The sequence below is a fragment of the Ranitomeya imitator genome, chromosome 1 (assembly GCF_032444005.1).
Source record: "Ranitomeya imitator isolate aRanImi1 chromosome 1, aRanImi1.pri, whole genome shotgun sequence".
Taxonomy (NCBI): Eukaryota; Metazoa; Chordata; class Amphibia; order Anura; family Dendrobatidae; genus Ranitomeya; species Ranitomeya imitator.
Window position 1 is genome coordinate 838,085,363 of NC_091282.1, and position 27,823 is coordinate 838,113,185.

The 27,823-nt window shown below is 44.0% G+C and overlaps 1 protein-coding gene across 20 annotated transcripts in view; it reads left to right on the top strand.

Annotated features, from left to right (window-relative positions):
* ADGRL3 (adhesion G protein-coupled receptor L3) overlaps nucleotides 1–27,823 on the top strand; it is a 1,214,649-nt gene that overhangs the window by 215,754 nt on the left and 971,072 nt on the right. For all 20 annotated transcript variants that reach the window (XM_069740657.1, XM_069740660.1, XM_069740665.1 and 17 more), the window contains exon 3: nucleotides 18,833–19,023. In XM_069740657.1, coding sequence (XP_069596758.1) covers nucleotides 18,969–19,023 — 55 coding nt within the window. In that variant the 5' untranslated portion in view covers nucleotides 18,833–18,968. The remainder of the gene's footprint in view (nucleotides 1–18,832; nucleotides 19,024–27,823) is intronic.

The following is a 27,823-nucleotide window of genomic DNA, read 5'->3' on the forward strand; positions in this document are numbered from 1 at the left end:
AGATGTCAAGAAGGCCATCATTGACACCCTCAAGCAAGAGGGTAAGACCCAGAAAGAAATTTCTCAACAAATAGGCTGTTCCCAGAGTGCTGTATCAAGGCACCTCAATGGTAAGTCTGTTGGAAGGAAACAATGTGGCAGAAAACGCTGTACAACGAGAAGAGGAGACCGGACCCTGAGGAAGATTGTGGAGAAGGACCGATTCCAGACCTTGGGGAACCTGAGGAAGCAGTGGACTGAGTCTGGTGTGGAAACATCCAGAGCCACCGTGCACAGGCGTGTGCAGGAAATGGGCTACAGGTGCCGCATTCCCCAGGTGAAGCCACTTTTGAGCTACAGAGAAGCAGCACTGGACTGTTGCTAATTGGTCCCAAGTACTTTTTTCTGATGAAAGCAAATTTTGCATGTCATTCGGAAATGAAGGTGCCAGAGTCTGGAGGAAGACTGGGGAGAAGGAAATGCCAAAATGCCTGAAGTCCAGTGTCAAGTACCCACAGTCAGTGATGGTGTGGGGTGCCATGTCAGCTGCTGGTGTTGGTCCACTGTGTTTCATCAAGGGCAGGGTCAATGCAGCTAGCTATCAGGAGATTTTGGAGCACTTCATGCTTCCATCGGCTGAAATGCTTTATGGAGATGAAGATTTCATTTTTCAGCACGACCTGGCACCTGCTCACAGTGCCAAAACCACTGGTAAATGGTTTACTGACCATGGTATTACTGTGCTCAATTTGCCTGCCAACTCTCCTGACCTGAACCCCATAGAGAATCTGTGGGATATTGTGAAGAGAAAGTTGAGAGACGCAAGACCCAACACTCTGGATGAGCTTAAGGCCGCTATTGAAGCATCCTGGGCCTCCATAACATCTCAGCAGTGTCACAGGCTGATTGCCTCCATGCCACGCCGCATTGAAGCAGTCATTTCTGCCAAAGGATTCCCGACCAAGTATTGAGTGCATAACTGAACATTATTATTTGATGGTTTTTTGTTTGTTATTAAAAAACACTTTTATTTGATTGGATGGGTGAAATATGCTAATTTATTGAGACAGGTTTTTTCGGTTATCAGGAGTTGTATGCCAAAATCATCAGTATTGAAACAATAAAAGACCTGACAAATTTCAGTTGGTGGATAATGAATCTATAATATATGAAAGTTTAATTGTAATCATTACATTATGGTAAATAATGAAATTTAACACTATATGCTAATTTTTTGAGAAGGACCTGTAGTCGTGTTACACTCCCCTCACTTCTTGTAACCTACAAGTATACAAAGATATTATACAGTCACCATGTGACAAGTGGGCCTGTGTGACTGCAAATGCCAGGGCTGAATTTTAGTCCCAGTCTGGCCCTGCCACTGCGTATTTCTCGCAAGTCACACTGTTGGTCCGTGTGTAATCCGTATTTTTCTCGCCCCCATTGACTTTCATTGGCGGATTTTTTTGTGCAATACGCTGACAAACGCAGCATGCTGCGATTTTCTACGGCCGTACAATACGGATGCGTAAAATACGGCAGATAGGAGCTGCCCCATAGAAAATCATTGGTCCGTGTTCGATGCATTTTTCTGCGCCTCTCATACGTCCGTAAAACTCGCTAGTGTAACCCCGGCCTTAGGCTGTGTTCACACGTTCCGGTTTTTTCGCGTTTTTTTCGTGGTTTTTCCCGATAAAAACGCTATAAAACCGCAAAAAAAAACGCATACAATAAGCATCCCATCATTTAGAATGAATTCCGGATGTTTTGTGCACATGATGCGTTTTTTTCCGCAAAAAAAACGCATCAGGCACAAAATCCGGACATGCTCTATCTTTTTGCGTTTTTTTTGCGGATTTCCCACTCCAAAATGCATTGGGAAGTGTCTGGAAAAAACCGCGGCAAAAACGCGTCAAAACCGCGCCAAAAACGCGTCAAAACCGCGGCAAAATCGCGGCAAAAACGCACGCGGTTTTCTTGCGGATTTCATGCAGAAAATGTCCGGAATTGTCAGGAATTTTCTGCATGAATTCCTGAACGTGTGCACATAGCCTTATAGTTCTGAGGTTTCAAGCTGCTCTTTGTTTATTCCTTTAGGGATGATGTGTGAAACCTACTTTTTAGGCTACAGTCACACTATCAGTATTTGGTCAGTATTTCACATCAGTATTTGTTAGCCAAAATCAGGAGTGGGCCAAAAATACAGACTTGGTGACGCGTTTCTATTATAGCTCTCCCCTTTGTTTGTTCCACTCCTGGTTTTGGCTTACAAATACTGATGTAAAATACTGACCACATACTGATAGTGTGACCGTAGCCTTAGGGCCCCTTTCCCCTTGTGAGAAAAACGGACGAGTGCAATCCGATAAAAAAAAATCGGATTGCACTCGGACCAATGTTTTTCAATAGGTGACATTCCATTAGCGATTTTTTTCCCAGCCGAAATCGGACTGAGAAAAATCTGTGTCGGCTGAGAAAAAAAATCGCAGCATGCTGCGTATTGCTGAGATTCTCGGACGAGACTCGCCAATGCAAGTCAATAGGTGCGAGAAAAAAAATGCATAGCACTCGCACCATGCGAGTGCTGTCCGATTTTTACGCACCCGTGTCCTTAGAAAAGCCGGCAATTCAGCGCAGAGTACAGTAAAATCACACTGACAGGTTAGATGAGAGTAGATATATACACATAGAATAGGTATATATACATATATATATATGTCAGGGAGACACCTATATATATATATTTATATTTAATGCAGCGTGAGATAGCTTTAAAGCTGGTAATTCAATTACCGGCTTTTTCTTTCTCCTTCCTAAACCCGACATGATTTGAGACATGGTTTACATACAGTAAACCATGTCTTCTCTCCATTTTTTTTGCAGATTCCACACTACTAATGTCAGTAGTGTGTATCTGCAAAATTTGGCCGTTCTATCTACTAAATTAAAGGGTTAAATTGCGGAAAAAATTGGCGTGGGCTCCCGCGCAATTTTCTCCGCCAGAGTAGTAAAGCCAGTGACTGAGGGCAGATATTAATAGCCTGGAGAGGGTCCACGGTTATTGGCCCCCCCCCTGGCTAAAACCACCTGCCCCCAGCCACCCCAGAAAAGGCACATCTGGAAGATGCGCCTATTCTGGCACTTGGCCACTCTCTTCCCATTCCCGTGTAGCGGTGGGATATGGGGTAATGAAGAGTTAATGCCACCTTGCTATTGTAAGGTGACATTAAGCCAGATTAATAATGGAGAGGCGTCAATTATGACACCTATCCATTATTAATCCAATACTAGTAAAGGGTTAAAAAAATACACAAACACATTATTAAATATTATTTTAATGAAATAAAAACAAAGGTTGTTTTAATATTTTATTTAACGCCCAATCCAATCACTGAAGACCCTCGTTCTGTAACCAAAAAAACATAACAAACCAACAATATACATACCTTCCGAGGATCTGGCACGACCAACGATGTAGATCTATCTGAAGGGGTTAAAATATTTTGCAAACACGTGCTTCGCTAATGCAGGATGCTCATTTCTGCAAAACCCCGGCGAATGAAGCTAAATATAGGTCAATGACCTATATTTAGCTTCATTTGCGGTGAGGCGCCCTCTGCTGGTTGTCCTCCTATGAACTCGAGCCAGGGAGCTTTCTAGGAAAGTTCCCACGATCTAGGAACAGCCAGCAGAGGGCACCTCACCGCAAATGAAGCTAAATATAGGTCATTGACCTATATTTAGCTTCATTCGCCGGGGTTTTGCAGAAATGAGCATCCTGCATTAGCGGAGCTCGTGTTTGCAAAATATTTTAACCCCTTCAGATGGATCTACATCGTTGGACGTGCCAGATCCTCGGAAGGTATGTATATTGTTGGTTTATTTTTTTTTTTTGTTACAGATCGAGGGTCTTCAGTGAGTGGATTGAGAGTAGAATAAATTAATACAACAACCTTTGTGATTTTTTCAATAAATTAATTTTTAATAATGTGTGTGTGTTTTTTTTTAACCCTTTAGTAATATTGGATTAATAATGGATGGGTGTCATAATTGACGCCTCTCCATTATTAATTAGGCTTAATGTCACCTTACAATAGCAAGGTGGCATTAACCCTTCATTACCCCATATCCCACCGCTACACGGGAATGGGAAGAGAGTGGCCAAGTGCCAGAATAGGCGCATCTTCCAGATGTGCCTTTTCTGGGGTGGCTGGGGGCTGGTGTTTTTAGCCAGGGGGGGGGGGCAATAACCATGGACCCTCTCCAGGCTATTAATATCTGCCCTCAGTCACTGGCTTTACTACTCTGGCGGAGAAAATTGCGCGGGAGCCCACGCCAATTTTTTCCATCCTTTAACCCCTTATTTTACTAGCTAGAACGGCCAAATTTTGCATATACACACTACTAACATTAGTAGTGTGGAATATGCAAAAAAAATGGTGATATGACATGGTTTACTGTATGTAAACCAGGTCTCATATCATGTCGGGTTTGTGAAGGAGAAAGCAAAAGCCGGTAATTGAATTACCAGCTTTAAAGCTATCTCGCGCTGGAAGAAATATAAATATATATATATATATATATATATATATATATATATATATATATATATATATAGGTGTCTCACTGACATATATATATGTATATATACCTATTCTATGTGTATATATCTACTCTAATGTAACCTGTCAGTGTGATTTTACTGTACTCTGCGCTGAATTGCCGGCTTTTCTAAGGAGACCCGTGCGTAAAAATCGGACAGCAATACGGATGTCATACGGATGTTGCGATAAAAAAAAAAAAAAAAAAAAAAAAAAAATCGCATCACACTCGCATGACACTCGCATGGCACTCGCATGGCACTCACAGACGTTACATCAGTTTTTTCGGTCCGTAAATCGGACCGTTTTTTTCTCACACAAGTGGAAAGGGGCCCTTAGGCTCAAATCTCAGCAGGAGTGACCCTCTACACCACTATTTTGTAGCACATTGCTAATAGCGGGACCCTTGATTTTGGGAAGGAGGGCCACTTCCTGACATGAGCCGTACATGTACTGCTCTGTGGGAGCTGCATTCCAGCAAACAGCAGTACAGGTACGGCGCACCGATCGCGCGGCCTCACGCTGAGCGCCGCGCCAATCGGGTGCGGGTATCTGCTCTGTGTGCTAGCACTACTGACAGTGACATAGATGAGTATCACGCAGGAAATGAGTTCCCTGCATGCTTCTATGATGACAAGGCAATGTGATTGCGTTGGCCTGATAGTCTCCATGGAGCCCCCGGCAGCACCATGGCTGAGAGTTCCTCCAGGTTCCTGCAGGAAAGGTGGCTTGTGAGCACCTGCCACCTTCCCTGCTTGTCAGATGCTGATGTGATATCTGCAGTGCAGAGTATCAGATCAGTGATCTGACACCATACAGTACGTATACCATACGAAGGTAAATAAAAATGGTACCGTTGAAAACGTCATCTTGTCCCGCAAAAAAAACAAGCTGTCATATATTTCCATCAACAGAAAAATAACAAAGCTTTAATTCTCATAATAAAATGATGCAAAAATAATTATTTTTTCTATAAAATAGTTTTTATTGTGTAAAAGCACCAAAACAAAAAAAAACAATGTAAATTAAGTATCACTGTAATCGTACTGACCTGAAAAATAAAGCTGCCTTATCAATTTTACCACACGCGGAATGGTTTAAAAAAAGCAAAAAGCAATCCCTGAATTGCTGGTTTTTGTTCATTCTGTCTCCTAAAAATCAGAATAGAAAGCGATCAAAAAAATGTCATGGGCCCGAAAATAGTTTCAATAAAAATCTTAGCTTGTCCCGCAAAAAAACAAGCCATAACATGACTCTGAAATATGGAAAAATTATAGCACTCAAAATGTGGTGATGCAAAAGCTAGTTTTCACAATAAAAAGTGTATTTAGTGTGTGACCGAAGCCAAACATAAAAACCCGATATAAATCTGGTATCGCTTCAATCGCACCGACCAGAAGAATAAAGTCGCCTAATCACTTTTTCCGCTTGAGGAATGGCATAAAAAATAAGCAAAACCAATTATTCACATGATGTTGACCTTTTCATTCTGTCTCTCAAAGATCACAATAAGGCTCGGCGCTAGTGATGAGCGAATATACTCGTTACTCGAGATTTCTCGAGCATGTTTGGGTGACCTCCGAGTATTTTTTGGTGCTCGGAGATTTAGTTTTCATTGCCGCATCTGAAGGATTTACATCTGTTAGCCAGCATAAGTACATGTGGGGGTTGCCTGGTTGCTAGGGAATCCCCACATGTAATCAAGCTGGCTAGTAGCTGTAAATCATTCAGCTGAGGTGAGGAAAACTAAATCTCCGAGCACTAAAAAATACTTGGAGGTCACCCGAGCGTGCTCAGGAAATCTCGAGTAACGAGTATATTCGCTCATCACTACTTGGCGCACATTTATCCTGCGCTCTGCACTGCGCGCTTACACCAGGGTTTCCATGTAAATCTCTGAAATACGTGATTCAGATGGAACCCCCGCCAGAATATTCCCTATAATGAGGCAGATGGAGGCACTGTGGACGCCATAGAACCTGTGATCCGGCAGTGTCCGTCTTTTTAGGATTGCATAAAAGTACCATCAGCCACAGTTTTGTGCACTTCTGAAAAGAAGGACACCGCTGAATAGAGGCCAGGCGGAGTCCAGAGTAACTCTGCTGCCTCATTCTAGTGAATGGATCCATCAGGGCTTTCATCTGTCACGTCGCTCAGATTTACATGTAAACCCCGATGTAAGTGCTCAACATAGAGTTCTGGATAAATGTGATCATAAATGTTATGTAAAATGTTCCCAATAAAAGCTTCAACTCCACACTCAAGCCAGTTATCTGTTAAATGAAATATAGGGGCTTCCACATTACTGATAGCACAAAGGCGCTGGAAAAGCAAAATGGATCCTCTCCACCTTCAAAAGAAATTCAGCAAATACTCCACTTCCAAATCCAAATGCCCCCCTACCTTCTGAGCCCCAGTGTGCCTAAATCATATTTAGCGCCACATGTTTGGCATTTCTGTGGTGATGACAGCCCGCCTAATTTACAGGTGCGTGTCTGCAGAAGCAAGAGCTAGGTATAATGTACTGGTGACTGCAACGTACTGGTCACTACAATGGCAGTTTGTAATTTTCATTTGGCAACATCCACTGCTGCTTATTTCTGGAAAACACCCATGGAGTCAAAATCATCACTACACCTGTAGATACATTTCCAAAGGGCTATAATTTCCAAAATGGGGTCACTTGAGGGGAGATTCTGCTTTTCTAGCACTTAGGGGCTGGCTCTGTATATGGAGTCTGCAGACTATTCTGCGCTCCAGGGGCTCTCCAAACATGACATGGCTTCCGCTAATTATGTCAGCAAATTTTACATTGAAAGAGTGAAATGGCTCCTTCCCTTCCAAGCCCTTGCTGTGTGCCCAAACAGTAGATTTCCCCCACATATGAGGTATCGGCATGCTCAGGAGAAATTGCACAACAAATTGTATGGTCCATTTTGCTCTGTTACCTTTGCAAAAGTAAAAAAAATTGGGTCAAAAGGAACATTTTTGTGAAAGAAAAGTAAATGTTTATTTTTTTGTTCCACATTCCAAAAATTCCTGTGAAGCACCTGAAGGGTTAATGAACTTCTTGAATGTGGTTTTGAGCACCTTTAGGGGTGCAGTTCTTAGAATTGTTTCAATTTTGGGTATTTTCTGTCATATAGGCCCCTCAAAGTCACTTCAAATGTGAGGTGGTCCCTAAAATATGGTTTTGCAAATTTTGTTGTAAAAATGAGAAATCGCTGGTCAAGTTTTATAACTTCCTAACGAAAAAAAAAATTATGCTTCAAAAATTGTGCTGATATAAAGTAGACATGTGGAAAATGTTATTTATTAACTATTTTGTGTGGTATGTCTCTCTGATTTAAGGGCATAAAAACTAAAAGTTTGAAAATTGCAAAATTTTCACCAAATTTCCATTTTTTTCACAAATAAGCGCAAGTCATATTATAGAAATTTTACCACTAACATGAAGTACAATATGTCATGAAAAAACAGTCTCAGAATCAGTGGGATCCACTGAAGTGTTACAGCGTTATGACCTCATAAAGTGACAGTGGTCAGAATTGTAAAAATTGGCCTGGTCAGGAAGGTGAAAACAGTCTTCGGGGCAAAGGGGTAAGGCTATTTTCACACATCAGGCTTTTTGTTTCAGGCACAATCTGGCATTTTTTGGAAAAAACGAATCAGTTTTTTTTTTACACCAGATCCGTTTTTTTCCCATAGAGTTGTATTAGCGCCGGATTGTGCCTGATGGCCAGACGTTTCATTCATTTTTTTCCGGATCCGTCCAAATAGTTGTTTCCGGTGGACGGAGAAAACGTCCACTGCATTTTTTTTTGTCCGGCGGAAAAAAACGCACAGCGACGGAATCGGCCAAAAACACATGAAACGGAGGTGTGAAACTATGATCCGGTGCCCGTATCCGGTTTTCACAGCATTTTCCATGCAAATCATGGAGATTTTCCGTTCTGGTCGGTCTCTCTCTCCAGTCCCCGGAACCAAGAAGTCAAAAAAATCCATGCACAATAAAGAAGACCAGATCCAGCTGAAAAACGGATCCGGCGCATCAGTTTTTCACAATTTACGTCGGATCCGTTTTTTTAAACATTAGCCAGATTTAGCCTGAAAACAAAAATTGGATGTGTGAAACTAGCCTTAATGGTACGATATTCCCTTCCCATAGCTTCTTGATTTCAACAGTATGTAGATACTTAATTTCTACTTCCACCAATGTTTCTGAGTCTAGTGCAGCAGGCTCGATGACATCACTAGATCATACCTGCTACTCAGAGCCTCAATCCTCCCACTGAACAAACCAGAGCATCGCATAAGGTAAATAGGGCTATGAGAGTTTTTTTATTTTTTCATTTTGTCAGTCAAAACTTGTGAGAAGATGTGAGGCATCATACTTTGTGTGGGCAATCATAATGTTTGGGGGGCTTCGGGAACTATCATACTGTGTGGTGGTCTATTGGGGCTATGATACGGTTAAGGGGGTGTCGTCCTGTTGAAGCAAGCTTTGGGCTAATTATATTGTGTGTGTGAGAGCTGAGGGGCTATAAAATTGTGTGTGTAGCCTGTGGAGGCAATATGTGTGGGCCATCATACTATGTAGGGGGTTTGTAGGATCATCGGGACAGAGGGAACCACCTCAATACTGCAAAGTATCAAACATTACAATCTAGGCATAGTGCATAGCGCATAAAAGACCGCAGGAAGAGGTGCCCCCTTTAGGTAAACGCAAATGACACAAGGTAATACATAAAAAGTACAAGGGACAAGCTTACCAGAGTCTGTAAGCTAGAGAGGTGGTCACCTCACGAACTAACGCAGCTTTCTCAATGGAATGGTTACAATGTGCAGATAGGACCTTCAAATAGCCCTCGTGATAGGTCACATGGCCACAATGGACCAATCAAAATGGCATCTGCGGCGCATGCGCAGTGCGCGCATCGGGTCCTGCAGCAGCAAGGGCATTATATACTACAGTGGGTACCAGTAGTAGTCCTTCAATAGAAAAAATGACCTTTAAAAAATACTATTATCTTTAGTGTTGCCGTTACCCAGCTCCTCCTTGCTGTTCAAACACTCCACAAAGACAATGGCAGCTTTAGTTCTCTTCATATAAATAATTTCTTTATCTCAAAAACCGGCACAGAATAACATCCATTTTCATAATTCAGAGATCAAACTTACATGCAGGATAAACACCACAGTGAATCATTCCAAGCTTGAAAAAGAGGGAGGTTCCTTGAAACGTCGCTCAGGTGTAGGTGATTGATCCAGCGTCTCTGACTTTTCCTATTTAGAATGAAATTTCCACTTATCTCTATCGCATTATGCTTGGAATCACTCGCTGTGGTGTTCATCCTGCATGTAAGTTTGAACTCTGAATTATGAAAATGGATGTTATTCTGTGCCATCATTTGAGATAAAGAAAGAATTTATATGAAGAAGAGAACTAAAGCTGCCGTTGTCTTATTTGTGGGCTGTGGTAGTCACTATAATGAATGGGAGCATCATACTGTGGGTCACAGGGAATGCATGTTTCTGTAGGAAAATCACTGTGGGACATCATACCGTGTTGGGGGGAGGGGCATTTTGTGTACTTCAAAATGTGTGTGTGGAGGAATTGTGGGGGACACTGTACGGCAGGGTTCTCAAACTCGGCTTGGGATATGGGCTGCATATATTTTTAATTTGGGGGGCCACATTCTTTGAAGGACAAAGTGACATTTTTAGTGATACAATTTTTTTATACACCCTTTGATCATTTTTGCTGTTTTTTTTAAATTTTTTTTAGAGTTTGGGTCGTTATGGATGTGATGATAACAAATGTGCACCCACATTGTAGTTATGTCTCCATATTGTAGTTATGTCCCCAAATCGAGGTCCCCATATTGTATATATGTCCCTATCCAGGTCTCCATATTGCAGATATGTCCTCATCCAGGTCCTCATAATGTAGTTATGTCCCAGTATTGTAGTTATGTCCCCATATTGTAGATATTTCCCCATATTGTAGTTATTTCCCAATCCAGATCCCCATATTGTAGATCTGTCCCCATCCAAGTCCTCATATTGTAATCATGTCCCCAAATTATAGTCATGTCCCCATATTGTAGATATGTTCCCTATCCAAGTCCCCATATTGTAGTTATGTCCCCATCCAGGTCCCCTTATTGTCGTTATATCCCCATTCAGGTTCTCATGTTGTAGTCATGTCCCTATATCCAGGTCCCCCTATTGTTGTTATGTCCCCATCCAGGCCCTCATATTTTAGTTATGTCCCCATCCAAGTCCCTATATTGTATAAAGGTCCCCATCCAGGTCCCCATATTGTAGATATGTCCCCATCCAGGTCCTCATATTGTAGTTATGTCCCTGTATTGTAGTTATGTCCCCATATGCAGGTCCCCATATTGTAGATTTGTCCCCATCCTGGTCCTCATATTGTAGTTATGTGCTCATATTGTAGTTATTTCCCCATCCAAATCCCCATATTGTAGATCTGTCCCCATCCAAGTCCTCATATTGTAATTATGTCCCCATATTATAGTCATGTCCGCATATTGTAGATATGTTCCCTATCCAGGTTCCCATATTGTAGTAATATAACCAGCCAGGTTCTCATATTGTAGTTATGTCCCCATCCAGGTCCTCATATTGTAGTTATGTCCCCATCCAGGCTCTCATATTGTAGTCATATCCCCATATCCATGTCCCCATATTGTAGTTATGTCCCTATGTTTTTGAAGAGGAAAATAGAAAAAAAGTGAAGCAAAAAATGTGGTCAATTCTGTTCTAATATCCCCCATTTTGGTATTTATATTTCCCCAATCCAGGTATACAGTGGGGGAAATAAGTCTTGCTGATTTTGTAAGTTTGCCCACTGAACAGTCTATAATTTTAAGAGTAGGTTAATTTTAACATTGAGAGATAGACTATCAAAAATAAAATCCAGAAAATCACATTGTATAAATTATATAAATGTATTTGCATTTTGCAGTGAGAAATAAATATTTGATCTCTGGCAAACAAGACTTAATACTTGGGGGCAAAACCCTTGTTGGCAAGCACAGCAGTCAGACTTTTTCATAGTTGATGATGAGGTTTGCGCACATGTCAGGAGGAATTTTGGTCCACTCCTCTTTGCAGGTCATCTCTAAATGATTAAGTGTCACGGGGTTACTGCAACGGAGCAGAGCCAGAAGACCACAGCGTCTGGTGGCTCCTACTCCGCCGCTAAGAAGAAGCGCTTCTCCAGTGTATTAAACGTGTTTGTCTTTCAGCAGAACAGGGGTTAATGGGCCATGTTGGAAATTCCTGCATTCAGCTGTGCTCGGTTAGTCACTCCTTTCCCCTATAAAATCTGGGCTCGATTACCAAGTCCTTGTCTGAGTTATGTAAGATAGCGCTCACTAGCGTATTGGGGAATACTCGCTTGTCAGCAGGATAAACATAGACAGGCATGGTTTTTCACATAAATAGTCCATGTGGTTTATTATTCACTCAGCATAAACCACGGAAGGCCATGTTCCACATCACCGACCTCACATAATACTTAGCACTTCACAATATACGGCTTTGAAGCACAGTCAGTAAGTAAACATGCAGGACCTTACTTTGTCCAGTTGTCCTGGGTGACTGCATGCCACACAGTTCAGTAACTGACCTTCATTAAGGCACATAGTCCTTTCCCCAGACCCGGGGTTACCTCGTAGGAGCTCCTGCTCCACAGGCTGACTCCTCGTCAGTCCATGGTCCTCACCACAGGTGACCTGTCCGGGTGATCTTCAGGACGTCCGTCGCCCGGCTGGGACCGTCCAACACCCCAGGCCACCAGTACCAGAGTCCCACCACGTGCTCTCCAGGGAGTCAACACTCCCAACACTTAGGCTTCCAGGACTGTCCAGCACCGAACCACTCAGGTCCACACTCAGAGAGCATACAGGAACCTACAGGGACATACACTCAGAGAGCATACAGGAATGCTCTGTAGTGTCCTGCCTGGACACGTGGAAGTCTGTCCATCCTGACAGACTCACCGACCCCCACCCCATGTGCTAACACACCTCCTTTAGGTAGCCTGTAACCACACCCCCAGGTGAGGTAACATCACATGCATTGGTCACATGATCATGACATCACTGCAGGTCCTCAAACTCCTGCAGGGAAAAAGATACAGTGAGCACCCCCACTCAGAGTGAGGTATGTGGGTAGCCAGACCCTCCCATCTCTCATAGCTACCCGCAACCCGGACCCAGGTGCACTAAATGACATCTTCCGTGCTCACGCGCTCTAAAGACAAGATACTCCGGGTTGCATCGCAGGGAGCATCCATCCCTGTGACACATACCTCCCATTAACCACAATGCCAGACACTGTCTCACCATGACATCCACGCACACAATTGCCACGCACTCTCACGGCCTCAATATGCCTCCGTGCGCATACTGGGGAGACCATGCAGCGCCCCCTACCTGTTACAGTGGTCACTGCATCACAGTTAGCAATTGATGAAAGACATAGGAGTGGGAGAAGTTGGTTTTGTTAAGGAGTGCTGGAGAAATTTATTTGCGACTGTTGCCTGTTTTGTATGCTTGGAAATTCCTTATCGTTCTTTGTTTTGCTTTCTGCCCCCTCCTTGCACACCCTGGTGAATACCTCTGTTATATGTGAGTGTTTATTTTGTGTGTGTGGAGTTTTCAGTGTACCCTTGTCTTTATTACTCTGTCTGTCGGGTTGGTGTACTGCAGTGCACAGTAGCACCCCCTCTTCCCTGGGTGGGGGAAGGGGACAGACGAGGGCTAATCTAGGAGATAGGGCAAGGGAGGAGGCGGAGGAGGCGTCTTCGCCATCTGAACTATCCCAGGGAACAGGGCGAGCTAGGGCACCCCTTAGTGTTAGGGCCAGGAAAGGTGCCTCTGGTCACTCACCAGTCGAAATGTGACATTAAGATTTTAAGGCTGATGCTTAGCAACTCAGAGCTTCAACTCCCTCCATAAGTTTTCTATGGGACTAAGGGCTGGAGACTGGCTAGGCCACTCCATGACCTTAAGGTGTTTATTTCTGAGCCACTCCTTTGTTGCCTCGGCTGTATGTTTTGGGTCATGGTCTTGCTGGAAGACCCAGCCACGAACCACTTTTAATGTCTTCATACGATGACGTCCTCTGCTTCCTGTCGCGGCTCCTGCGCAGGCGTACTTTATCTGCCCTGTTGAGGGCAGAGCAAGGTACTGCAGTGCGCAGGTGCCGGGAAAGGTCAGAGAGGCCCAGCGCCTGCACACTGCAGTACTTTACGCTGCCCTCAACAGGGCAGATAAAGTACGCTTGCGCAGTAGCCCCGGCAGGAAGCAAAGAAGAGGACGTCATCGTATGAAGATGGGAGGTGCTGGATCCGGACCGCGACTCCCATCAGACCGGACCGAACTGGGACCGACCCTGGGTGAGTATAATCTAACTTGTTTTTCTTATCTTTCAGGTTACATCGGGGGCTTATCTACAGCATTACAGAATGCTGTAGGTAAGCCCCTGATGGCGGTGGCCGCAGTTTATATACGAAATATGAGGTGACAGATTCCTTTTAATGCAGGTAACGATTAGGAGCGTATAACTGGTCTGTAGGAGCCAGAACTCTTAATGGTTGGTAGGGGATCAAATACTTATTTCTCACTGAAAAATGCAAATTAATTTATATAATTTATATAATGGGATTTTCTTTATTTTATTTTTGATATTCTGTCTCTCAATGTTAAAATTTACCTACCCTTAAAATTATAGACTGTTCGTGTCTTTGTCAGTGGACAAACTTACAAAATCAGCGAGGGATCAAATACATATTTTCCCCACTGTACGTGGCCCCCTCATCCCTTTCCTGGTATGCATGGTCCCCTCATCTCCATCATGGTATGCATGGCCCCCTCATCCCCATCCTGGTATGCATGGCCTTTCATCCCCATCCTGGTATGCATGGCCTTTCATCCCCATCCTGGTATGCATGGCCCCCTCATCCATATGCTGGTATACATGGCCCCCATCAGACTAACATAAACCATTTTACTTACTGTACCTTCCCTCCGCTCTCTCGAAGTGTTCTGATACCAGCAGCTGATTTATACTTGTAAGAAGCTCATGGCAGGGACATCATGCGCTGCTTAAAAGCAGAGGACAGCTACCGGAATACTCACCGCTCTCCACGCTGTGACTATAGGAGTGGAGAGCAGTGAATATTCATTGATCTTTAATAGCTTCCTGCTGCCCGGTGCTACTTAAACGAATGAATATTCACTGCTCTCCACTCCTACAGGCGTGAAGAGCAGTGAATATTCAATTTTTGTAGTAGCGGACACACGTGATTGCCCAGCCGCAGCAGGAAGCCACTGCTGCTCTTACTGTGCCCGCTATTAAAGATAATATGAATATTCACTGCAATCCACTCCCATGGGTGTGGAGAGTCGTGAATATTTATTTCTCTTTAGCAGTGTGCACAGGGATTTGCCACGTCACCTGGCTCCTGCGACCCACAGGTCTGCCGCTGCTGCTCTTCCACCTCCCCACCACAGCAGGTACATCACATCAATTGAATGTGCGTCTAAAGACGCACATTCAGCTTAAATAAAACGCTGCCTTCGGCTGATCCCCTGAACCGTGCAGGGATGCCAATTGGTCTACAGTGCCTGACGACCACATGAAGCAGCCTTAGGGGTCGTATGAGGCCTGCGGGCCAAGTGTTTGAGACCCCAGCTGTAGAGGCACAATACTAGTTTGGGGAGCTGTTGGGGCATTATAATTTTTTTTTACTGCACTATGGGGTTATCAAATTGTGTAAGGGTTTGTAATCACACTATACTTTGCTGGGGTCATCATACTCTGTGTGGATGCAAACTATGTGGGGAAATTCACTGTGCAGGTATCTTATGGGGGAGCATTTTTGGGTGTATAATAATTTATTTGGGCCATGAAAAAATTATTGCAAGGGGTGAAATAACCAAGGGTCTCCAGTAAGAGCAATATTACTCCGTATTGGCCACAATACATGTCCCTCTCTTTGTCTAAAAGTTGGAAGCTGCGCCCTTCTGTGACTGCATTTATATGCTATGAACCCGTGCCTTCATTGCCGAATATATATTGTATTTTTTTAGGAAGAGCCAATTAGGACTTTTTATGGTGCCCCATGATTTCTTTATATGCCCTTGCAAGTGCAACTATTAAATTAACCATACCTTTGCCACTTGTGATGTAGCGATCACTAAGCGGGTTGGGGAATATTCACTTGGCAGCGATATTCAAACATACAGCAACTGTTTCTTCATTTCATTAAGTCCAGTTCTGGTTTATTACACAAATGTAAACCACTATAGGCCATGTAAACATCACAGACCCGACATACCGTACATTCTTTTCAGCGGATACATTTGCACGCTTTACAGAAACGTATCTGCCCTACTAGTCCATTTCAACTCTGGTTATGTCCGCACAGTTCAATCACTGACACCCGTCAGTGCACACAATTCCCCATGCTTTGGGTTACCTGCTTAACAGACGGGCCTTAAATTGGTCCTATCACTAGTCCAGACGCTCAGTAGCTTCCTGGACTTTGAAGAACTCCAGCCAACTCCAGACCCACTCATGTCCTTTTCTCTCCCTGTCTCTCTTGCAACCAGGAAGCATCTAGGACCTCTCTGACCTCACAGGAACACACCCCATTGAGGGTATGTGGTTATCCAGACCCGCCCATCACTTTCTGGTTAACCCTTAAATCCAGCCCTTTTCAAGTATACAGATTTGTGGGACAACAAGACCCAGCAACCTGTCCTGGATTCAGATCGCAGCAGACTTCTGTCTGTGTGATACATACCTGTCTCTCACGATACAACTAGTTGGTCCATCACACACTTTATCTGTTCTCAGTTGTTTTAGAGACTTTGCTGTGTGTGGATTTGTATACTTTCTTTGAGTCTCTACACTACTTTGATTACGTTTACAAGAAGGACTAAGCTAAGCCAGTCAAAGCTAAGGGTACCGTCACACTATACGATTTACCTACGATCACGACCAGCGATATGACCTGGCCGTGATCGTAGGTAAATCGTAGTGTGGTCGCTGGGGAGCTGTCACACAGACAGCTCTCCAGCGACCAACGATGCCGAGGTCCCTGGGTAACCAGGGTAAACATCGGGTAACTAAGCGCAGGACCGCGCTTAGTTACCCGATGTTTACCCTGGTTACAAGCGTTAAACTAAAAAAAAACAAACAGCACATACTTACATTCTGGTGTCCGTCAGGTCCCTTGCAGTCTGGTTCCCGCACTCAGTGACTGCCGGCCGTAAAGTGAAAGTGAAAGCATAGCCGCTGTGCTCTGCTTTCACTTTACGGCCGGCAGTCACAGTGCGGGAAGCAGAGACGGCAAGGGACCTGACGGACACCAGAATGTAAGTATGTGCTGTTTGTTTTTTTTTAGTTTAACGCTTGTAACCAGGGTAAACATCGGGTAACTAAGCGCGGTCCTGCGCTTAGTTACCCGATGTTTACCCTGGTTACAAGCGAACGCATCGCTGGATCGCATCGCTAGATCGCTAGATCGGTGTCACACACACCGATCTAGCGATGACAGCGGGAGATCCAGCGATGAAACAAAGTTCCAAACGATCTGCTACGACGTACGATTCTCAGCAGGATCCCTGATCGCTGCTGCGTGTCAGACACAGCGATATCGTAACGATATCGCTGGAACGTCACGAATCGTACCGTCGTAGCGATCGAAATGTTATAGTGTGACGGTACCCTAAGACTTTGAGCTCCTTGCCCTAATACTCCTCTTTTGCAGGAAATACGGTAATTTGGGGGCTTACCACCCTAACCCCACCAATCTAAATTTCTCATATGTGATTTTGACATGTCAGAATTTTATGAAAATATATGTACAATTTATGTTATTGCAGACTCCTTCTGTGTGTGTGGGATAAAGAGAAAAGGTGTCTAGTGTTATCCACAGCTGCATGCATCCTGTTAAGCCTATCCTACCTGTTACCTAACAACTCATGTGTTGGTTCTTTCATGACAGTCAAACTACAACTATCATTTTATGGTTCTCACAGGTTTACCATGACAGATAGGAGCTAATAGACCGCAATCTCTGATTTCTCCTACTCCTGCACTGATTAGAAGCACTTCAACTCCATATTTAACGGTGAAAGTTTCTTTTAGCAGTGCAGTGGTTAATCTGCTCAGTTAAGAGCTCCTGGAAGCTTTCCTGCATCAAGGCTCAGCTTTTTACTGTAGCCACTCCCATCTCCTATATAAACTGGGCCCTGGACTAGCACTCATTATCACAACTAGCTTATGCTGCATGGCTGAAAGTTGTTGTTGGTTGTTATTGGAGCAGGCGTTTGGTGGATTTATCTGTGACTGTTGCTAGGTTTTGAGTGTGTGATAACTCCCTTTCTTCTCCTACTTTGGTTTAACCCCATCCCCCACTCCCTGGCACATTCCGTTGTTGTCTTTGTGAGTATATTTGTATGTTTGGTATGTTTCGTTTTCCCTGTTCGTATTACCTTGTTAGTCTGGTTGGTGTACTATGGTACACTACTACTCCCCTCTTCCCTGGGTGGGGGAAGGGTACAGACCTAGGGTGGATTCATGAGCAAGATACTTGGACCTGACATCTTCACTATCAGAAGTAATTTGGGTAACAGGGCAAGCTAGGATGCCCCTAGTGTTAGGGTCAGGGAAGAAGCCCCTGGTCCTGGGACACCCTACTACAGAGTCATGACAATAATTTACAATAGTATGAACATGATCTCATGTTTGCAATGTACATCACCATGATTGATTGTTAAGATTTATGTACAATAACAATGTAGATGACTGAAATCAAAATAAGTATGAAATGCTACAATAAAAAAGGCAAGTCTAAAGAAAGTGATTGACACCCGGCATCACCACCGATGAGCGGTGTCTGATCTGAGCAGCACCTCTCTGTGTAGCGGAACGATGGGGGTGCCAGGTGTCTAATCCTCTCCAATCTGATGGCTATGACTTATTATAAATATATATATATATATATATATATATATATATATATATATATATATATATAATATCATTACATAATAATATCATTAGACTTGAAGAACCTCTTTGATACTGAACATAGAATAACTACTGCTGACACAATTAGCAATATAACTTCTTGGCTGGCTTTATCTTACATGTAGAGTAGTTCATTAAGAACAAACTATGAATGTATTTTTTTGTTTTCCTAGGTCTTGTACCTTTCCTACTATCGATTTGGGTGTCAGCTTTATCCTTCGGAAGGTGGCACTTTCAACGATACCTGAAGAAAAAGTAAAAGAAGGGGATTTCCTGGCCTTACCTCTTTTCTAATTATACCTCACAGCGATGTCATCATTAAAGCTGTTAATTTGCCTAAAGCTGATGATAACACTAATTCATGGTAAGAATTTATCTACACTATTATTGTTTAACATATGTAATTTGGAAGTATTGCTCCCTGTGGCATTGTCTGCTTGATGGAAAAAATGTGTATTGCTGCAATATTATTAAGGTCAATGCCGTATTTGATGGCAGCCACTTGGGTGTTTGCGCCTAGGGTGGCAGTTTGAGGAGTGGTACATGCTTGCAAGGGAGAACTAAACATAAATATATTTATATTCCAGCTTCCTCACCTTCTCCCTGCTGGACATTGAAAAGTATTTTTGGGAGATGGAGGGATTCATAGGTGGCACTAGAGGAGAGCAATAATGCCTGTGACCAGGTCTCTTAGAGAGCTAGTACCACAGCATGTGACTCTGCTGCACAGGGATACAGACACAGAGAGCCGCGAGTTGCAAACAAGAAGCAAAGGCTCAAGGATTTCTGCCCTAGCTGGCGCTATGTGAAGTGTTGCACAAAGTGGAGAAGAGGGGCTGCACTCTGTAGTTCTGGTGATAACTGCAGGATGGGCAATGTTCACCCTTGCTCTGAAATTTGACTTTAGAGAAAATATTACAAATGGAAAATGATATGCTTATTCAGAAGAAAATAATGCAAATACTTAAAGGGAACCTGTCACCAGGTTTACCCTATATAAAGAAGGGCCAGCACGTGTAAGCCCACTTGTACAGTATTCTAGAATTCTGTAAATATGTCCCCAATCCGCTTTGCGAGGAAAAAAAAAATAATAGCTTTTATTATACTCGCCTACGGGGAGGTTTGGTCCTATGAATATCTCTGGTCTTGATCCAGCGCCTCTCCTTTTCTTTGCAATCGCCGTCTTACTTTCTACGGGCAAAAGTTGGTAACAGGTTACCTTTAAGTACAATTGTGTAAAAAAGTGTTTGCCTCTTCCTGATTTCCTATTCTTTTGCATGTTTATCACACTTAAATGTTTCAGATCCCGGAACAAATTTAAATATTAGACAAAGTTAAAACAAGTAAACACAAATTACAGTTTATAAATGAAGGTCTTTATTATTAAGGGAAAAACAAAATCCAAACCTACAGGGCCCTGTGTGAAAAAGTGATTGCCCCCCTCCCCTCTCTTAAAACATAAATTAGCTGTGGTTTATCACGTCTTAACCACTGAAAATGTATAAAATTCCTGTTCTGAATGTTGATCTAATTGGTTGACTGTCAGGATCAGGACAGACAAAGCTCTTATAGGAAACATACAATATGGTTATACCTGTTCTCTTTATTATTTCTTATCCCTTGGGAGAACTAGGTGGACATGTGTCTTTTTTTCAACCTTGCTAACTATGTGACTATGAAATACACTGCTCACAAAAATAAAGGGAACACTAAAATCCCACATCCTAGATAACACTGAATGAATGAATGAAATATTCCAGTTGTACATAGTGGGAAATGTTTAACGTAAATCACAACTAATATCCCACGGAGGTCTGGATTTGGAATGATGCTCAAAATCAAAGTGGAAAATGAAGTTACAGGCTTATCCAACTTTAGTGGAAATGCCTCAAGTCAAGGAAATGATGCTCATTGCTCAGTAGTGAGTATGGCCTCCACTTGCCTGTATGATCTCCCTACAACGCCTGGGCATACTCCTGATGAGGTAGCGGATGGTCTCATGAGTAGTGTTGAGCGATACCGTCCGATACTTGAAAGTATCGGTATCGGATAGTATCGGCCGATACCCGAAAAGTATCGGATATCGCCGATACCGATATCCGATACCAATACAAGTCAATGGGACACCAAGTATCGGAAGGTATCCTGATGGATCCCAGGGTCTGAAGGAGAGGAAACTCTCCTTCAGGCCCTGGGATCCATAGTGAGGTGTAAAATAAAGAATTAAAATAAAAAATATTGTTATATTCACCTCTCCGGCGGCCCCTGGAACATCACCGCGAGGAACTGGCGTCCGGCAGGCTTCTTTGTTCAAAATGAGCGCCTTTAGGACCTGCGGAATGACGTCGCGGCTTCTGATTGGTCGCGTGCCGCCCATGTGACCGCCACGCGACCAATCAGAAGCCGCGACGTCATTCCACAGGTCCTAAAGGCGCTCATTCTAGGAATTTATCTGAGGAATGACGTCGCGGCTTCTGATTGGTCGCGTGGCGGTCACATGGGCGGCACGCGACCAATCAGAAGCCGCGACGTCATTCCGCAGGTCCTAAAGGCGCTCATTTTGAACAAAGAAGCCTGCCAGACGCCGGTGACTCGCGGTGATGTTCCAGGGGCCGCCGGAGAGGTGAATATAACAATATTTTTTATTTTAATTCTTTGTTTTACACCTCCGATACCGATACCCGATACCACAAAAATATCGGATCTCGGTATCGGAATTCCGATACCGCAAGTATCGGCCGATACCCGATACTTGCGGTATCGGAATGCTCAACACTACTCATGAGGGATCTTCTCCCAGACCTGGACTAAAGCATCCGCCAACTCCTGGACAGTCTGTGGTGCAACGTGACGTTGGTGGATGGTGCCAGACATGATGTCCCAGATGTGTTCAATTGGATTCAGGTCTGGGGAATGGGCGAGCCAGACCATAGCATCAAAGCCTTCATCTTGCAGGAACTGCTGACACACTCCAGGCACATGAAGGTTGACATTGTCCTGCATTAGGAGGAACCTAGGGCCATCCGCACCAGCATATGGTCTCACAAGGGGTCTGAGGATCTCCTCTCGGTACCTAATGGCAGTTAGGTTACCTCTGGCGACCACATGGAGGGCTGTGCGGCCCTCCAAAGAAATGCCACCCCACACCATTACTGACCCACTGCCAAACCGGTCATGCTGAAGGATGTTGCAGGCAGCAGATTGCTCTCCACGGTGTCTCCATACTCTGTCACGTCAGTCACAAGTGCTCAGTGTGAACCTGCTTTCATCTGTGAAGAGCACAGGGCGCCAGTGGCGAATTTGCCAATCCTGGTGTTTTGTGGCAAATTCCAAGCATCCTGATCGGTGTTGGGCTGTGAGCACAGCCCCAATCTGTGGATGTCGGGCACTCAGACCATCCTCATGGAGTCAGTTTCTAACCGTTTGTGTAGACACATGCACATTTGTGGCCTGCTGGAGGTCATTTTGCAGGGCTATGGCAGTGACCCTCATGTTCCTCCTTGCACAAAGGCTGAGGTAGCAGTCCTGCTGCTGGGTTGTTGCCCTCCTATGGCCCCCTCCACGTCTCCTGGTGTACTGGCCTGTCTCCTGGTAGTGCCTCCAGCCTCTGGACACTACGCTGACAGACACAGCAAACCTTCTTGCCACAGCTCGCATTGATGTGCCATCCTGGATGAGCTGCACCACCTGAGCTACTTGTGTGGGTTGTATAGTCTGTCTCATGCTACCACGAGTGTGAAAGCACAACCAACATTCAAAAGTGACCAAAACATCAGCCAGAAAGCATTGGTACTGAGATGTGGTCTTTGGTCCCCACCTGCAGAACCACTCCTTTATCGAGTGTGTCTTGATAATTGCCAATAATATCCATCTGTTGGGGTTCCTCAAGGATCAGTCCTAGGCCCCCTCCTCTTCTCTTTTTATACCGTCCCTATTGGACAAACAATCAGTAGATTTGGGATTCAGTACCATCTCTATGCCGATGACACCCTATTATACACCTCTACTCCTGACAACACTCCTGCATTATTCGAAAACACCAGTGATTGTCTTACCGCTGTCTCCAACAACATGTCCTCCCTCTATCTGAAACTGAACCTGTCAAAAACTGAACTCCTCATGTTTCCTCCCTCTACTAACCTATCTATGCCCGACATTGCCATTTCTGTGTGTGGTTCTACCATTACTCCCCAGCAACATCCCCGCTGTCTTGGGGTCATACTTGATTCAGAGCTTTCATTCACCCCCCCACATCCGATCACTGGCTCGCTCTTGTTATCTTGTCTTAGCCTACCACTCTATCCCTGCCCTCCATTCTGCTAATAACCTGCGGTTAACATCCTCAATAATCAGAACCCCCTACTCCCGTATCCAAGACTTTTCACGTGCTGTGCCAATTCTTTGGAATGCACTACCCAGGATAATTTGATTAATCTCCAATACCCACAGTTTTAAGCTTGCCCTAAAAATGCATTTCTTCAGGCTGGCCTACCGCCTCAACACCTTAATCTAACTATCCCTCTGTTGCCTATTCCAAATTTTTATAATAACCAGGTTCCTCGTATCATGTTCTCACATGCTTTATGCATTTAATAGCCCTTTGTGTCTGTACTGTTACATATTCTGGCTGATAACCAGTTCATGCAGCATTACATTAACACCTGATTTCTTACAATATGGGTCATCAGAACATTGAAAGCAATTGCTACCATATTGCTACCATCTACCTTTCATGTCTCCCCTATTTCCTCATAGGTTGTAGGCTTGCGAGCAGGGTCCTCACTCCTCTTGGTATCAGTTGATCTATGTGTTTATTGTTATGCTGTAATGTCTTTTGTCTGTACAAGTCCCCTCTAAAATGTAAAGTGGTGCGGAATATGTTGGCGCTATATAAATAAAATTATTATTATTATTATACATGTACAGCATGATAATGGAGCTAGCTCACAAGAATACTCAGGCTATGTGCACACGGTGCGGATTTGGCTGTGGGTTCGCAGCGGATTGGCCACTGCGGATTCGCAGCAGTTTTCCATGCGTTGTACAGTACCATGTAAACCCATGGCAAACCAAATCCACAGTGCACATGATGCGGAAAATACCACGTGGAAACGCTGCGTTGTATTTTCCGCAGCATGTCAATTCTTTGTGCGCATTCCGCAGCGTTTTGCACCTGGTTCTCAATAGTAAAAACAAAGGTAAAATCCGCACAAAAAACACGGGAAATCCGTGGTAAATCCACAATTAATCCGCAGGCAAAAAGCAGTGCATTTCACCTGCGGATTTTTCAAAAACGGTGTGGAAAAATCCGCACACGAATCCGCAACGTGGACACATAGCCTCAGGGTTTCACTGTAGTAAAGGTCAATGAAGGAAGAATCAAAATAAGTGATCAGCAAACACAATTTTTTTTTAACCAAATCGGCATACTTTGCCAATTAATGGCAAAATTGTCAGGTTCTAATTACTTTTATGTGACTTGTTTGTCCATTTTACACTAGCAAGCTATCCTAGCTTCCAGCATTATGCAAGAATTCAAGCACATTGCCACTGAACTTTGTATTCTTCCATTGGCTTTAAGTTAACCCTTCTACCTCTGGGCCATTTTCCATTTTTCCATTTTTGTTTTTTGCTCCCCTTCTTCCTAGAGCCATAACTTAGTTTTTTTCCTCTCAATATGGCCATGTGAGAGCTTTTTTTTGCGGGACAAGTTGCACTTTTGAACATATCGGTTTTAACATATCGTGTACTGGAAAACGGGAAAAAAATTCTAAGGGTATGTTCACATGTTGCATATTCCATTGTGGATTTTTCCTCGTGGATTCTGCAGAATCCACAAGTAAAATGACCTGCGTTTTACTTGCGGATTTCCTGCGGGTTTTCTGTGGATTTTGTGCGGATTTCGCCTGCGTTTTTACACCTGTGGATTCCTATAATGGAGTAAGTGTAAAAACGCTGCAGATTCCGCACAAAGAATTGACATGCTGCGGAAAATAAACCGCTGCGTTTCTGTGTGGAATTTTCCGCAGCATCTGCACTGCGGATTTGGTTTTCCATATGTTTACATGGTAATGTACACCGCATGGAAAACTTCTGCGGATCTGCAGCCAAATCCGCAACGTGTGCACATAGCCTAAGTGCGGTGAAATTGCAAAAAAGTGCAATTCCACAGATTTTTTTTTTGTTTTACTATGTTCACTAAATGCTAAACCTGACCTGCCATTATGATTCTCCAGGTCATCACAAGATCACAGACACCAAACATGTCTAGGTTATTTTTCATTTAAATGGTGAACAAAATCCCAAATTTGTTAAAAAGAAAAAAAAAATGGTGCCATTTTCCGAGACCTGTAGCATTTCCAATTTTCATAATTTGGGGCCTGGTGAGGGTTTACTTTTTGCACGCTGAGCTGATGTTTTTATTGATAGCATTTTGGTGTGGATACAATCTTTTGATCGCCGTTATTGCATTTTATTGCAATCTAGCGGCAACCAGAAAAACATAATTTAGGTGTTTTTCATTTTTTTCTGATTACGCCATTAAGCGATTAGTTTAATAATTTTTTTATATTGATCAATCGGGCGATTCCTGAATGCGACAATACCAAATTATTATTATTATTATTATTATTATTATTATTATGTATTTATATAGCAACATTGATTCCATGGTGCTGTACATGAGAAGGGGTTACATACAAGTTACAAATATCACTGTAATCAAACTAACAATGACAGACTGATACAGAGGGGCGAGGACCCTGCCCTTGCGGGCTTATATTCTACAGGATTATGGGGAAGGAGACAGTAGGTTGAGGGTTGCAGGAGCTCCAGTGTTGGTGAGGCGGTAGTTTCGGTAGTGATGAGGAGGCAGCGGGGTCAGTGCAGGCTGTAGGCTTTCCTGAAGAGATGGGTTTAAAGGTTCCGTCTGAAGGATCCGAATGTGGTTGATAGTCAGACGTGTTGGGGCAGAGAATTCCAGAGGATGGGGAATATTCGGGAGAAGTCTTGGAGGCGACTGGATGAGGAGCGAATAAGTGTGGAGGAGAGAAGGAGGTCTTGGGAGGACCGGAGATTACATGAGGGAAGATATCGGGAGATTAGTTCAGAGATATATGGAGGAGACAGGTTATGGTTGGCTTTGTAGGTCAGTATTAGTAATTTGAACTGGATACGCTGAGGGAATGGGAGCCAGTGAAGAGATTTGCAGTGGGGAAGCGGAGGAGTAGCGAGGAGAGAGAATAATTAGTCAGGCAGCAGAGTTAAGGAGGGACAGGAGAGGTGCAAGGGTGTTAGCAGGGAGGCCACAGAAAAGGATGTTGCAGTAGTCAAGGCGGGAGCTGATGAGGGCATGCACAAGCATTTTAGTAGATTAACGGTTGAGGAAATGACGGATTCTGGAGATATTTTTGAGCTGGAGGTGACTGGAGGTGGAAAGAGCTTCGATGTGCGGTTTGAAGGACAGGGCAGAGTCGAAGGTTACTCTGAAGCAGTGGACTTCCGGTACGGGGGAAAGGATGATGTCATTGATTGCGATAGATAGGTCAGGTAAGGAAGATCTATGGGAGGGAGGAAAGATGATGAGTTCAGATTTGTCCACATTGAGTTTGAGGAAGCGAGAGGAGAAGACGGAGGATATGGCTGATAGGCACTCTGGGATTCTGGACAGCAGAGTGGTGACATCTGGGCCAGAGAGGTAGATCTGAGTGTCATCAGCATAGAGGTGGTATTGGAATTCATGGGACTTTATGAGTTGTTCCAAGCCAAGTGTATAGATTGAGAAGAGTAGGGGTCCTAGAACAGAGCCTTGGGGGACTCCAACAGAGAGAGGGTGGGATGAGGAGGTAGTGTGGGAGTGGGAGACGCTGAATGTGCGGTTGGAAAGGTACGAGGAGATCCAGGATAGGGCGAGGTCTTTGATGCCAAAGGAGGAGAGGATCTGCAGTAGGAGGTAGTGGTCAACTGTGTCAAAAGCAGAAGACAGGTCTAGAAGGAGGAGTACAGAGTATTGTCCATTAGCTTTGGCGGTAAGTAGGTCATTAGTGATTTTGGTCAGGGCTGTCTCAGTTGAGTGATGGGGGCAGAAACCAGATTGTAGATTGTCAAAGAGCAAGTTAGATGAGAGGTGGGAGGAGAGTTCAGAGTTCACGTGCTACTCCAGGAGTTTGGAAGCGAATGGGAGCAGCAATTTTGGATGATAGCTGGACATAGCTGTTGGATCGAGGGTTGGCTTTTTAAGGATAGGCGTGATTGTGGCATGTTTGAAAGCAGATGGGAAGGTGCCAGAAGTTAGTGATAGGTTGAAGAGGTGCGTTAGGGATGGGATAAGTGTGGTGGGGAGGTTGGGGAGTAGGTGGGATGGGGTGGGGTCGAGCGCACAGGTGGTGAGGTGCAATTTGGAGAGGAGACAATTAAGCCCCCCTTCAGTGATGTTGGATAGGGAAGTTATGGGGTTTGGGCATTGGTCTGGTAAACAAATATGTGTATATTTGATTTTTTTTAATTGTTTTTTTTTGAATGTGGTGAAAGAGGGGTGATTTGAACTTTTACTTCATTTTTTTAATATGTTTTAAAACATTTTTAGTTTTACTTTTTGCATGTTTCAATAGTGTCCATGGGAAACTAGAAGCTGCAGTACTTTGATCGCCTCTGCTACACACAGGTGATGATCAGATCGCCTGTGTGTAGCAGAAATGCTCACTTCTGGTGGTCGCAAAATGCTTCCATTTAAGGATTATGGAGGCCACTGTGTTCCTAGGAATCTTGAGTACTGCAGAAATTCGGTTGTAAACTTGGCCAGATCTGTGCCTTGCCACAATTCTGTCTCTGAGCTCCTTGGCCAGTTCCTTTGACCTCATGATTCTCATCTGGTCTGACATGCACGGTGAGGTCTAAGGCTACTTTCACACTTGCGTCGGTACAGGTCCGTCGCTAAGCGTCGGGCTGACGTACCGACGCACGTTGTGAAATTAGTGCACGACGTGGGCAGCGGATGCAGTTTTTCAACGTATCCACTGCCCATTCTGAAGTCTGGGGAGGAGGGGGCGGAGTTCCGGCTGTGCATGCGCAGTAGAAAATGGCAGACGCGACGTACGAAAAAGCGTTCCCTTGAACTTTTTTTCGTGACGACGGTCCGCCAAAACATGATGGATCTGTTGCATGAT